The sequence below is a fragment of the Capricornis sumatraensis genome, chromosome 7, assembly GCF_032405125.1.
Source record: "Capricornis sumatraensis isolate serow.1 chromosome 7, serow.2, whole genome shotgun sequence".
Taxonomy (NCBI): Eukaryota; Metazoa; Chordata; class Mammalia; order Artiodactyla; family Bovidae; genus Capricornis; species Capricornis sumatraensis.
The window spans coordinates 45,936,520-45,949,799 of NC_091075.1; the positions used below are offsets into that span (position 1 = coordinate 45,936,520).

General features: G+C 41.5%; 1 protein-coding gene across 3 annotated transcripts in view; it reads right to left on the minus strand.

Annotated features, from left to right (window-relative positions):
* PPARGC1A (PPARG coactivator 1 alpha) overlaps positions 1–13,280 on the minus strand; it is a 327,111-nt gene that overhangs the window by 91,582 nt on the left and 222,249 nt on the right. For all 3 annotated transcript variants that reach the window (XM_068975651.1, XM_068975649.1, XM_068975650.1), the window contains exon 2: positions 10,102–10,281. In XM_068975651.1, coding sequence (XP_068831752.1) covers positions 10,102–10,281 — 180 coding nt within the window. The remainder of the gene's footprint in view (positions 1–10,101; positions 10,282–13,280) is intronic.

Sequence of the window (13,280 nt, forward strand, 5' to 3'; positions counted from 1 at the left end):
GTTCAGAGCTCCAGCCCTGCATATTGTGTGAGAAACACCAAGGAACTCGCTCTAAAACCCTAAACTCTGTGCCGTAGTCAAAGCTCCGATAAATCATGCTGATGTGGCACAGAGTAGGGCATCAGCCGTCAGGAACTTGGCCACCAAGTCTCCCTTCTCCCAACCTGACCAGCCCGCTTTTACCTCCTTGAACTAACTGCTTCTGAGAAGTTTGGGAGAGAATGAAGAAGGGGAGGGAAAGAGTTAACAAAGCTACTTCTTAAAAAAAATAAATAAATAACGCTTTTGGGGGCTTCATCTCTAGAGCCCATTAACGCCAATCACAAGACTGGCCCCCAAAAAGGTAAAAAACAAACAAACAAAAAAAACCTAGTTTAAAAGTCAGGCCAAGTCATTTTACGCAAGATCTGGTAATTCATTAATCTATCCAGCTGCAAACCTTGAATGGATAACATGCACTAGTAATGGGGATGGGCAGGTCTACACAGCATCAGTGTTTAGCATTGGAAACTATGTGAATTATTCTATTATTTTGGAACAGAACAAGTACAAAGTATCTCCTATCATCATTTTGGGACAAATGGCATAATGGATGAGAAGTCATTTATCATAGTAAAAAGTTGCCCTTGCTCAGAGCAAGACTGTGTATTTCCATGTGTACCTCTCTCCGCTTTTCCTTGCTCTCATTCTACCTGCTTGTAATTCTGCATCTTTGGCAGGCTACAGTAAAACATAGTATCCTGCTTTGCTTTCAAAGTATACCTCAAGAGCACACAATCTTGAAAGTAACCTGAGAGGTTAAAGAAGAAGAAAAAAAATGATCCTTACAAAATCATTTTACATCATAGACAATTCCTTTTATAAAACCACAATAAAAGTGTTCATTTCTAAAAGACTAGGCACATAATTATCGGGACAGGTGAACCTTGTTCAAAATGTGAAGTCAGGGTGGAGAACAGTGGAAGAAAATTTGGCTGTGGGTCTTTAATGTTCATCTTTTTATCTGCTTTGTGTGTTGATCTCATTCAGAGGTAAGCCATCTGCTGGGCTGTGGTTCCACCACACTGCGTATAGATAGGGGGACGAGGACAAACAGACACTCTGTATAAGCATACTGTGCAAGCACACACGGTTGTTATGCAAATAGTTCGTCCACTGCAGTATCCTGCATCTTAATTACTTTAACCTCGACTAATATCTCTGAAGTAAATCTCAGAGGCAATGAGCCACTTTTTCCTGAATCCTCTCCAAGTTTTCCTCCTTGTGGACATGGGTCTCCACTTTTCTGGCTCCAAAGATATCCAGGCAGAGTAATGTTCAGTTCAATGACTCACTGGCGAGTTCAGGAGGTAGGAAAAACCTAGGATATGCCCATACAGTGGCTCACCTACTTCTTGGAGTACCCAGAGTATTGAACTAGTTGGTCTCTACCTCAAAAAGCACAGACTAGTACCTTCTGGGCTTCCCCAGTGGCTCAGCAGTAAAGAACTCTCCTGCCAATGCAGGAGTCATGGGGTCGATCCTTGGGTCAGGAAGATTCCCTGAAGAAGGAAATGGGAACCCACTCCAGCATTCAGTTCAGTTCAGTCAGTCGCTCAGTGGTGTCCGACTCTTTGCAACCCCATGAATCGCAGCACGCCAGGCCACCCTGTCCATCACCAACTCCCAGAGTTCACTCAGACTCATGTCCATCAAGTCAGTGATGCCATCCAGCCATCTCATCCTCTGTCGTCCCCTTCTCCTGCCCCCAATCCCTCCCAGCATCAGGGTCTTTTCCAATGAGTCAACTCTTCACATGAGGTGGCCAAAGTACTGGAGTTTCAGCTTTAGCATCATTTCTTCCAAAGAAATCCCAGGGCTGATCTCCTTCAGAATGGACTGGTTGGATCTCCTTGCAGTCCAAGGGACTCTCAAGAGTCTTCTCCAACACCACAGTTCAAACGTATCAATTCTTCGGCACTCAGCCTTCTTCACAGTCCAGCTCTCACATCCATACATGACCACTGGAAAAACCATAACCTTGACTAGACGGACCTTAGTCAGCAAAGTAATGTCTCTGCTTTTGAATATGCTATCTAGGTTGGTCATAACTTTTCTTCCAAGGAATAAGCATCTTTTAATTTCATGGTGGCAGTCACCATCTGCAGTGATTTTAGAGCCCAAAAAATAAAGTCTGACACTGTTTCCACTGTTTTCCCATCTATTTCCCATGAAGTGATGGGACTGGATGCCATGATCTTCATTTTCTGAATGTTGAGCTTTAAGCCAACTTTTTCACTATTGTTTGTGAAATCCCATGGACAGAGGAGACTGGTGGGCTACAGTCCAAGGGGTCACAAAGAGTTGCACACAGTCTAAAGAATAAACAACAGAACCACTTTCTATCATCATTGTGACCAATAACACATATGGATTCTCACTTTCCAAACTGCACAGTGCTTAAGCTGAAACTCCAGTACTTTGGCCACCTCATGCGAAAAGCTGACTCACTGGAAAAGATTCTGATGCTGGAAGGGATTGGGGGCAGGAGGAGAAGGGGATGACAGAGGATGAGATGGCTGGATGCCATCATCAACTTGATGGACGTGAGTTTGAGTGAACTCCGGGAGTTGGTGATGGACAGGGAGGCCTGGCGTGCTGCAGTTCATGGGGTCGCAAGGAGTCAGACACGACTGAGTGACTGAACTGAATTGAACTGAAGAACTGAATTGACTTCTGTGAAAAACAGCAGCCGACCTCATTTCTGTAATCAAAACGTACACTGACCAAAGTGGTAAAGAACCCACCCGCCAATGCAGGAAACATAGGTTCAGTCCCCAGGTTGGGAAGATCCCCTGGAAGAGTGCATGGCAGCCCACTCCATTATTCTTGCCTGGAGAATCCCATGGACAGATAAGCCTAGTGGGCTACAGTCCACAGGGTTGCAAAGAGCCAGACACGACTGAAGCAACTTAGCACACATGCACCGTAACAAAAGCAACCACCAGGAAAGTTAGTGATGATGGTCACGGATGTCATGTAACCGGCATCCTGTGACTTATTTATTAGTACGGGTAGATGGCAATAGACATACCCCCGTAGATCAGAGCTCCTGAGCCATCATTTTCCAGTGGTCAGCATAATGGCAGCGAGGAAACAGGGTGATAAACCAGATGTTCCCAAGATAAGGCAGATGTTATCCAGGCAAGAAGTCTAAAACGGTCTTTAACTGAGGTGTGTAGAGGAACACACACAAGAAACCTGTTCAGTCTCCCTGTCAGATAAGCCGACAGCAGAAGTTGAAAATAAAGCTGTACACAGGCTGGGTCAGATTGTTGCTTCCTGATTTGTGACTCTCCAAGATGAACATCTAACTGATTTATACCCAGAATTTGGAATTTTGTGGTAGACTACAAATGCAAAGATAAGTACAACATAAATTTTTAAAATACTCCATAAGTCTCCATGAGTTTCAACATTCTTCAATGTTCTTATGTTACAGCCAATTATCTCCCCACTTAAAGGGCTATTATTTTCTTACTTGAAGTCTATGTTCTCCGTAAGTCTCATTACCAAGTGCGGCAAAAATCTGGTTGTGGGCCATAAATTGAATTTAAATGACAAACATTTATTGATGGCAAATTGGAAATTCCAGAAATCTTCAAGAAGTGATTATTGTAAATGAATTAGTTCTCTCGACATAACAAAGGAGAATTTATTCTCCTGATGATTAAATTAAGGGGAGGTGGTTTGGACACACATTTTTTCCCTCTGTTTGTTTTGTTAAAATTCTAAGAGGTTTGCCATTCATAGAAAAGTCTGCCTGACCACGGGCACAGTCAGAAGCAGGAATTCATTACCATGGAAGGCTACAGAATTTCCTCCAAGGAGACAAGTGAGAAAAAGCAGACACCATGTAAATGTGTGGATTGGGTTAAATATGTTCTGCCCCTGAGGCAGCAGGGAGATGGGAGCCCCTGTGTAAAATGACTCACAGTCTGAGAAAGTACTTCAGTTCCTAAAGGTGAGCAGACACTGAACCAGATAGATACTCATGAAGTTCTGATTCTCTTCGGAATATTTTCCAGTTGGCATGCTTTGCCAGCTCCCTCTCTAACCTAACTCATATTTGTCAGTACTGATGGAATTTTCCTTCGAGGTGCTTCAGGTTTTGTTCCCTGGACACCATCCCTGCTGTCACCTTGTCCCTTCTCTGTGCCTGCATCGCATGGGGTTTGGAATGCAGCAGAGCCTGCTGTCAGACTCCTTTACTTTTGGCTTCTCCATGGCTCTCACAATGATCAGAATGATCGTCTTTAAATACCGTCTCCATCACATTGCTCTCCTGCTAAAATCTTCACTAGCACCCTAACTGCTATTGTGGAAACTAAATATTTGCAACTGGATTCTCATGACCTGGCATAATCTTGTACCCACCCTAAATCCAGACTTTCTCCTCTTATTCCTGTGTTCCCATTAATACATAATTCACTTGAGTAAACCAAGCCCTTCGCTTTCATAACCTGTCCATGAAAACCCATCACTCTTATTCTCTCATCAGCCTTGGTGACGTTATTCTTGCTGATTCCCTCAGTATATGCTAGAATACACACACACACACATACAAGTACATATGCAAACACATAGTTTTGCAATATTTGCCAAAAGACTCATTGGAAAAGACTCTGATGCTGGGAGGGATTGGGGGCAGGAGGAGAAGGAGACGACAGAGGATGAGATGGCTGGATGGCATCATGGACTCAATGGACGTGAGTCTGAGTGAACTCCAGGAGTTGGTGATGGACAGGGAGGCCTGGCATGCTGAGATTCATGGGGTCGCAAAGAGTCGGACACGACTGAGCGACTGAACTGAATATATATGTAGTATATAACGCCATGCATGTAAATGTACATGTGTGCATACGCATGAATATACGCCACCTCACGTCCTCCAGCTGCTGATATATATGAACACATACATGTATATGTATGCTTGTATGCACAGTCTTTTTCATTCTTTTCTAATCATTTCTCATTTCACCATTTACCCTCCAAAACTAGATTTAAAGTCTTTTAGGAAATAGATCTTTGGCGCTTTATATGTAGTTTTCACATGACCTAAGGCAGTTCATACCATCAATAAACATATGATAGCTAATCCATTCATAAGGTTGCAAATATTTACTGAGTACATACTTTCTCCTGTTTTCTAAGAAATCACTTAGGAAAACTTCAGTGAACAAGACAAGCTGGTTCTCTGTTCCTCAAATACTCAGTTTTTTTGAATAGCCAAGATTTTTTTCAACTTTTCATAGGTATAGAATATATGCCCATTGTTGAAAAAATTAGACTACAAAGTTAAAGGAAAAAGTGTAAATTCATCTATATTTCCACCAGAATGATCGAATATTCTTGAAAGCTTTCATCCACCATTCCCTTGAAAGCATAAAACAGGACACCTTACAGATAAGAAAACTGGAAACCATCTTTTTTTCTTTTACAAAAGTTCACAGTATCAGACCTTCCTGCGAGTTCCAGCAATTAGCCAACGTGAATGCAGGCCACAGCTGAGAGCCCTTCTCTCCACATTAGCAAAGGCAGACTTCAGAACATATTATGAGGAATGACCTAGAGACAGTTACATTCTCACTCTCCCTGTTTTAAAGAAGCCAAGTAGCTGCATTCAGAAGTAACAAGTCAATGAATGAAAGACGCCCATTCACTGGAATCACAGAGGCATTAAAGCAGAGGTTAAAATAAAGCAGTGATGGAACTTCCCTGGTGGCCTAGTGGTTAAGGCTCTGCCTTCTAAAGCAGGGGGTATGTGTTTGATCCCTAGTCAGGGAACTGGGATCCTACCTGCCACAGGGTGTGGCCAAAAATTATGAATAAATAAATATGACATCATAAATCAACTATACCTTGATTTAAAAAAAATTAAAGCAGAGACAAGGTGGCCCACAATGTCCCAGAAGAGCCAATGTGTTATTTAACCTAAGCTATGTGACCCATCTTTACACACTGTCATGCTGTAAAAGTACTCCTTTATTCTCCTTCTTCGAACAATGCACAAAGCAACAGAGAGAAGGAAGTTGTGTTGCAATATTCTGAAACATAAATCTTGCTACCAGTCGATCCAGGGTCAGCATCCTGTTTTCCTGACACATGGATCAGATTCACTGGGCGCTGCACCTATAGGCCCTGTGCCCTGTTTCACAGAATGGCTTCTGAATCATACCTGGTCACTTGCATTTACACATCCAAACAGGCTGTGCAAACAGAGATCGCTGTTTGTGTGCCCAGTTACTCAACCAGCATGTACAATTGCATGTCTGCTCACCCTGCTCCCGTTCAGAAACTCACTGTTTCCCAAATCAGGACATTCAATTTCATTCTTTCATTTTCTTCTTCTTATGTTACATAAACATTAACCTTAGACTCAAATGTATGGAAGAGGTCAAAGGAAGAAATTTCTATTTATTCCCAACATTTAAATATTCTGCAGTACTAAATGTAACTCTTAAATACCCTCTTTCTTCCTGTTTTGATGAGAATTCAGAAACCCTGTGGCCAGTTTCCAGCAGTGTCATCAATGTGCTATTTGAGTCAGGGAAAAGTGTTGAACGACTCAGTGCCTTATTTTATTCTGGGAATCCGAGGTAGATAATGCTTGTTATTGGCAGATCAGAGGTGGCAGAGACCATGACTGTTGGGCTTGCTCAAGTACAAGGCCTTCACAAATGTGATGAGGCAGGATTTTGAGAACAGGAGGAGAGTGAGCAAGCACAGGTGAAAGTCCGCTGTGACAGGTTTAAAGTCACAGGCGCTGGGAGTACCTGGGGTGACGCAGCTTTGGGAGAAGCGACGTGCAAAGCTGTAGCCATTCCAGGGTTATTCTGTTGCCTATAGAGCTTCTTCACAGGGGACAACACAGTTTTAGACTTCCACCTATGCTCAAAACACACTTTTCTTTTTGCATTATACAAAAGATGTCTGAGTTTAACACTAGAGGGTAAAGAGCAGAGGCATCTTTTCTCTATACAAATGCTGAGAATGCTGCTAGGTGAAACAGTGTTGTCACACGTGGCCTTATTACCCTTTAATCCACAAAGAAGGATGGGTTTTGTGACATCAGAGAAAATGTTATGGGGACTTCTATATACAGTCACTTTTTTGCTGTCTGCCACTAAGAGAATTTCTGACATATCAGTCCTGAGGCCCTGGGCATCTCAATAATTTTATATGGCTTCTAAGTCTTTGTATCCTCTATCTTAACTTTATTTTCTCTCTCAGAAATCTGACCAATTCATCTTTAGAGTTTTCTAAAAATTGCGAGTAACTATTTTTTAAAAAAAATAACAGGGTTTCTCCACTGTGGTCATTTGGGGTCAAATGATTCTTTGTTGTTGGAAGTCATCCTATGCCTTGTAGGCTGTTAAACAACATCTCTGGTCTCTACCCACTAATTGCCAGCGGCATCCCCCTGCCTTCAGTCCTGACAGTTAAACATCCCTCCAGACAATACTAAATGTCCCCAGGTAGACAAAATTGCCTTTGGTTGAGAACCACTGGTTTAAAATGACTTAATGACAGGTTAAATGAATAAACCTCATGTTTAGAGTGTTGAAAACAATTCTGTCAGTGGTAGAAAGTTACACAGGAAAACAAAAGGGGTGTCTTCATGCAGATACAGCACCCATAGATATCTAACGAGTTGCCAAACCAAGTCCTCTGAAAATGTTAATGGGAAGTACCTTATCCAGGTGTCACAACATGAAATTCAGGGACACAGGTCCCTGAATTTGCAACCAGCCCACCAGGGAGGCACCAGCTATCATGCCACCACCCCTTCCAACACACACACACACACACACACATGCACGCACGCACACGCACACACACATACACACACACCCCTTTCCAGTTATTCCCTAACCATCCTCTGCAAAATGCATGGCATTCACCCAATATGAAATAGCCGATTTTTAGATAAGAGGACCATGGGGATGAACATTTTTAAAAGTACTGTTTATTTAATGCAGCATGACTTAAAATGGGCCTGTAACCTGACAAGTGTACTGGATGAGGAATGTTCAATTTACCAGTTCGAACCAGCCAAGTCCTCACATGAACTTTCCGAGACCCGGCTGAGAAGCCTGGGAAAGTATAACTAACCACAAACCCTCAGTGTTTCCTCCACCTGATTCCTCCTCCCCAGCCTTAACTCCATTACCTTAAGCACTCTTCTAAGACCCACTTAATGCTCCAGACGTATTATAAAATCTTAGCCGCTGACAGAATCTACAGCCACCTCAAGCGCACCAGCTATATACCTGCTTCCATGTCAACCAACACTGAAAGCAAAGATTCTGTTCTATTTTTAAATATATTGAGCAAAGAAGCAGCTTGATATGTCTTTGTAAAGGATGGCTGTCACCCAAATTCAGTTATTCTATTTTTAATCAATGATAATAGACTTTGAAGTCAGATACACCTGGGGTTCAAATCCCACGTCTGTGTCAATGGTGTGATTTGGGGAAAATCACTTAGCCTCTGTTAAACTCACTGTCAGCACACGTAAAATGAGAATCACAAGAAGAGTACCTAAACAATAATAGGTTGTTTTGAGGGATGAGCGTGATGACGTATGTAAAGCCAAAGTGTTCCAAGATGTTGGCCGCTTTGCTGTTACTATTACTGTGCTGCATCTACCATATTCATCCTTCACTCACTGCTCATGAAACACTTATTCAACACCTTCTGTGTGCTGGAAAAACTCAGTAAATATTGTAAAATGGGCTTTCTTAATGACTCAATAAACATTTATTCAGTGCCTTTTATGTGCTGGGTGCTGGAAAAACTCAATAAATATTGTAAAATTGGTTTTCTTAATGACTCGAGATTTCAACCAAACAACATTGAAGTGTAAGAAGTGTCTCTGCTGGTAGATAAAAAATAAGTTTATAGTGCTTTGTATGAATCCTGGCACATGGTAGGTAGAAAATGTTACATGAGAATGGTGTCGCTGGAGGTGGCAACACTGAAAACTAGTTGACTTGACAAGCCCAACTCATTTTACTTGCTAGAGTAACCGCTTCATTTCTCCCCATAAGAAATCATTCATTTTCAAGTAAATGAGTACTGATCTTGTGAGAAAGAACTTCTTTTCTCAAAGTAACACTTTAATAGGTGCAGATTAACATTCTTTATTATAGGGTAGGCTTATAATAAAGAGTCTACAGTCTGGGAGGTAATTTTCACTGCTGCTGTTGCTGCTAAGTCACTTCAGTCGTGTCCGACTGTGCGACCCCATAGACGGCAGCCCACCAGGCTCCACCGTCCCTGGGATTCTCCAGGCAAGAATACTGGAGTGGGGTGCCATTTCCTTCTCCAATGCAGGAAAGTGAAAAGTGAAAGTGAAGTCGCTTAGTCGTGTCCGACTCCTAGTGACCCCATGGACTGCAGCCCACCAGGCACCTCTGTCCATGGGATTTTCCAGGCAAGAGTACTGGAGTGGGGTGCCACTGCCTTCTCCAATTTTCACTACTGAAAGGTAAATTAATTTTGACTAAATTATAAGTAAATACCAGAGTAGTCAGGTGTAGAAGTTCCCATAATATAAAGAAACCAGAGGTATGATCAAAATATAATATTAATAGTAAAAAAAAAAAAAAAAGACCAACAACAAAAAACCCTGCCTACTATTTTATAAACCTACTTTGTAAAATAAGTAAAGGTAGACCTAGCCCTTTGGTTAAAAGGAAACGCATTCTTTTACGTTTTACATTAGGTGCCATTTTCTGTGGGAAATAGACAGGAAAAAACAGGTTTAGTCATTTACTCTTCTTTGTCATTCATTCTTTCACAATCTCTCAGTATTTCAACAGAGTTTGATACACTCTGTTATGGGTCCTCAGGGCCTTAATTCTCAACAACAACAAAAAAAGCCATTTGTTTTCCAAATATTGTTTTTCCACAAAATAGGAAGTACCTAACTATGATTAAAAAGTCTTTTGGTGACAGCAAAGTAAGAACCCATTATGCTTTCAGGCCAATAATCATGTTAGCATGGCCTACACCAAGTTCAATGAGAAATTAATTTTCCTGAAGGGCTGTCCTTACCTCAAATATGTTTGAAGGCTCGTTGTTGTACTGATTAGATATTATTTCTGATTGGTCACTGCACCACTTGAGTCCACCCAGAAAGCTGTCTGTATCCAAGTCGTTCACGTCTAGTTCAGAAAGGTCAAGTTCAGGAAGATCTGGGCAAAGAGGCTGGTCTTCACCAACCAGAGCAGCACACTGCAGGAGGCAGGGAGAAAAAAAAAAAAAAACACAACAAACTTTCATTAACTGCAGGAATTTATTAAACTGTAATAGCATGTGATAGGAATTAAGCCTGGTTAATTCAACGACACCACCAAAGCTGGTTTCCAGGGTTTTAGTCCCTAGAAAAAAAACATCCTAGACTCTTTAACTCCCTTTGCTCCCAAAGGATACATTGCCAGAACCATTCCATCCCAAACTCTACCTCCAAATCCATGGTAAATGCCATGCTTCCATGAAGTCATCTGATTTGTCCAGTTAGAAATAAATTTAGATTTGTTTGTACCTCTTTGAAAGCACTTACCAAGTTTCAAACTGCTTTCTGGTTAACTATATGCAAAATTTCACTCTACTCTTTTTTTAAAAAGAGAATAAGCTCTTAAAAAATTATTTATTTATTTGGCTCTTCAGGTCTTAGTTGCAGCATGCGGGATCTTTTCCTTGTGTTTTGCAAACTCTTAGTTGTGGCATGTGGGACCTAATTCCTTGACCAGAAATTGAACCTGGGCCTTCCTGTATGGGGAGCACGGAGTCTTATCCACTGGACCACCAGGGTAGTCCCAGAATATAAGCACTTTGAGTGAAAGTTGCTCAGTCCTGTCTGACTCTTTGCAACCCGATGGACTTTAGCCCACCAGGCTTCTCTATCCATGGGATTCTCCAAGCAAGAATAGTAGAGTGGGTTGCCATTCTCTTCACCAGGGGATCGTCGTGACCCAGGGATTGAACTCAGGTCTCTTGTATTACAGGAGGATTCTTTACCATGTAAGCCATCAGGGAAGCTCTTTGAGGGAAAGTTAAAAATTTGATTTCACCTTGGAATTGCCATCACATATAAGAGAGACAAAATAAATGATTACTAAATGAGAAAAAAAATAAGAACTATACCAGGAAAACTCTCCACTTATGCTCCTTTTAACTATTATAATCCATATAATTCATTTAGCAACTAATGATGCAGAGTCCTTTAACGTGTCCATGGTTCTCTTGAATTGTTATTTAAATCTTTTACTCTTACTTGACTTTCCATGAGCTTCTGAACTTCATCTTAAACAGATCAAAAATAAGTCCCTTGAGATGAAGGACAGAAATCACATTTCTTATTATCATTGTATCTTTCACTATGTGTAACTAGCAAGTCTTGTGCGCTCACGTGTGGTCTGTGGATGGATGTATACAACTGGGATCACCTGATGTGTGAACAGAAAAACCACTCTACCACACAACAACCATATTTTTCTTCAACATTTATATTTTGCTCTAAGTGAATTCAAAAGAATGATTTTTTTCTTTGGAGTTTTAAAAAATGATTTCAATATATTGAGAGGCTTAAAACACCCTTTACTGTGGCTGGGCTGCTTGTCACCTCCTTGTATATAGTAAGTGGTCTGTTAACTGTCCCCTACGGTGGCTTTTTGAGAAAGTGGACCCTCTTCCCAAAGAGGCGGATTTCTACTTTGAATTGGCTATCTGACCACTAACAGCACTGCAATCTGTGAAGAACCCTGCAGAAACTGCTTATTGCAGGGATCTGGTGATATCAGAGCTATAACGACTAATCCACCTGCAAGCCGAGGGGTCTCAGTTGGCAAGCACACCCTCCCAGGTGTCAACCACACGGCCCTCCCTTCCAAGGTCAGGAGAGATGCTGGGGAGTTGTTCCTATCCAGGCAGCATTTGGGCATGAAGCTGAAGATGCTGCTTGACATTTAGATTTTGAATAAAATAAGTTCTATGCAGATTTTTTTCTCAAGCACCCCTGTCATCCCTGGCAGGCTACATTACACGGGTCATATGCAGCAGTGTGATTGTAAGCACCACGCTGAGAAGTAGGTACTGGGTAATGGAGTCAGCAGTTGGTAAGGGGAGGCTGGGAGGAGCCTGAACATTCCTGCAGTTCCTCCCTAAAACCACCAGGCCCCAGAGAGATCCTGAAAGCCAGGCACAAAGGTAATGCCAAGGAAGAGCAATCACCTCCATTGCGACTCTTTCCTTATCATTTTATTGGTCTTTCCTTTTTTATTATTGGAGTTATCCCAAAGTTACAGGTCGGTATACTAAACTAGGTTTATAAGTAAGCTAGGCTGAAGAGAAGGTTTTGTTCTGGTGCAATGTTCATGCTTTGTTATGGGTATAACACGTCCCAGTCTCTACACTCGCTCACTGCTTGTCCTCCAAATACAATACACACAGACAATGTTAACTCTTCTACAACATGACCAATTCAGAGACAAGGGGAAAACTTTTTCAGTGGTACAAAAACTACTAGGATTGGGGGAGAGTCTTTAAAAAGCAAAAACAATAAGAAAATAAAAAAATAAGTTAGATAACACACTATCTGTGCCTTTGGTTTACATTCCTTTTGTGGATAGCACACTCTAGAACCCATGTCTTGGAATGCTGACACTGATTTGGTGGACAACTTCTTGCTGTCTCTCTCTTTAACAGCCCTCTAAAGGCATGCCCTCTTCAAAACCCTTCAACCTTTCAGAAATATGTATTTTTCAGTAACTTTTAAAACCACTGAAAAGACAGATCAATTTTTTGTGTGTATTTTACTCTGCTGTCATTCACATATTTCTTTCCTTTCTTCTCTCTGTCAGTTTCTCTCATTTTTGCTCTTCTGTTATGGCTGAGAACTGTGCATATGTTGACGTGTTAAGAAAATCAAGACTTCTAAACGTGGCATTATCCTGATAATCTAAAACACATTAGTGGTAGCAAGTGTTCCTGTTATTAATTTATATTTGGTCTTTGGATGATGCCAGCTTAACAGTCCGAGCCCTGTAACTGTCCTCATTTGACACGCTGGTATTTACTGCTTCCCTATACATCTGTAACAGGTGTGCTTTATGGCAATTTACAGAGACACATTCTACTGCCTCTCTGCAACTATGACAGCTATTTCACAACCGCAGCCTTAATTTTATAATAAGATTTAAAAGGAGAAAGCAGTCACTAAACACAAAAGGCTA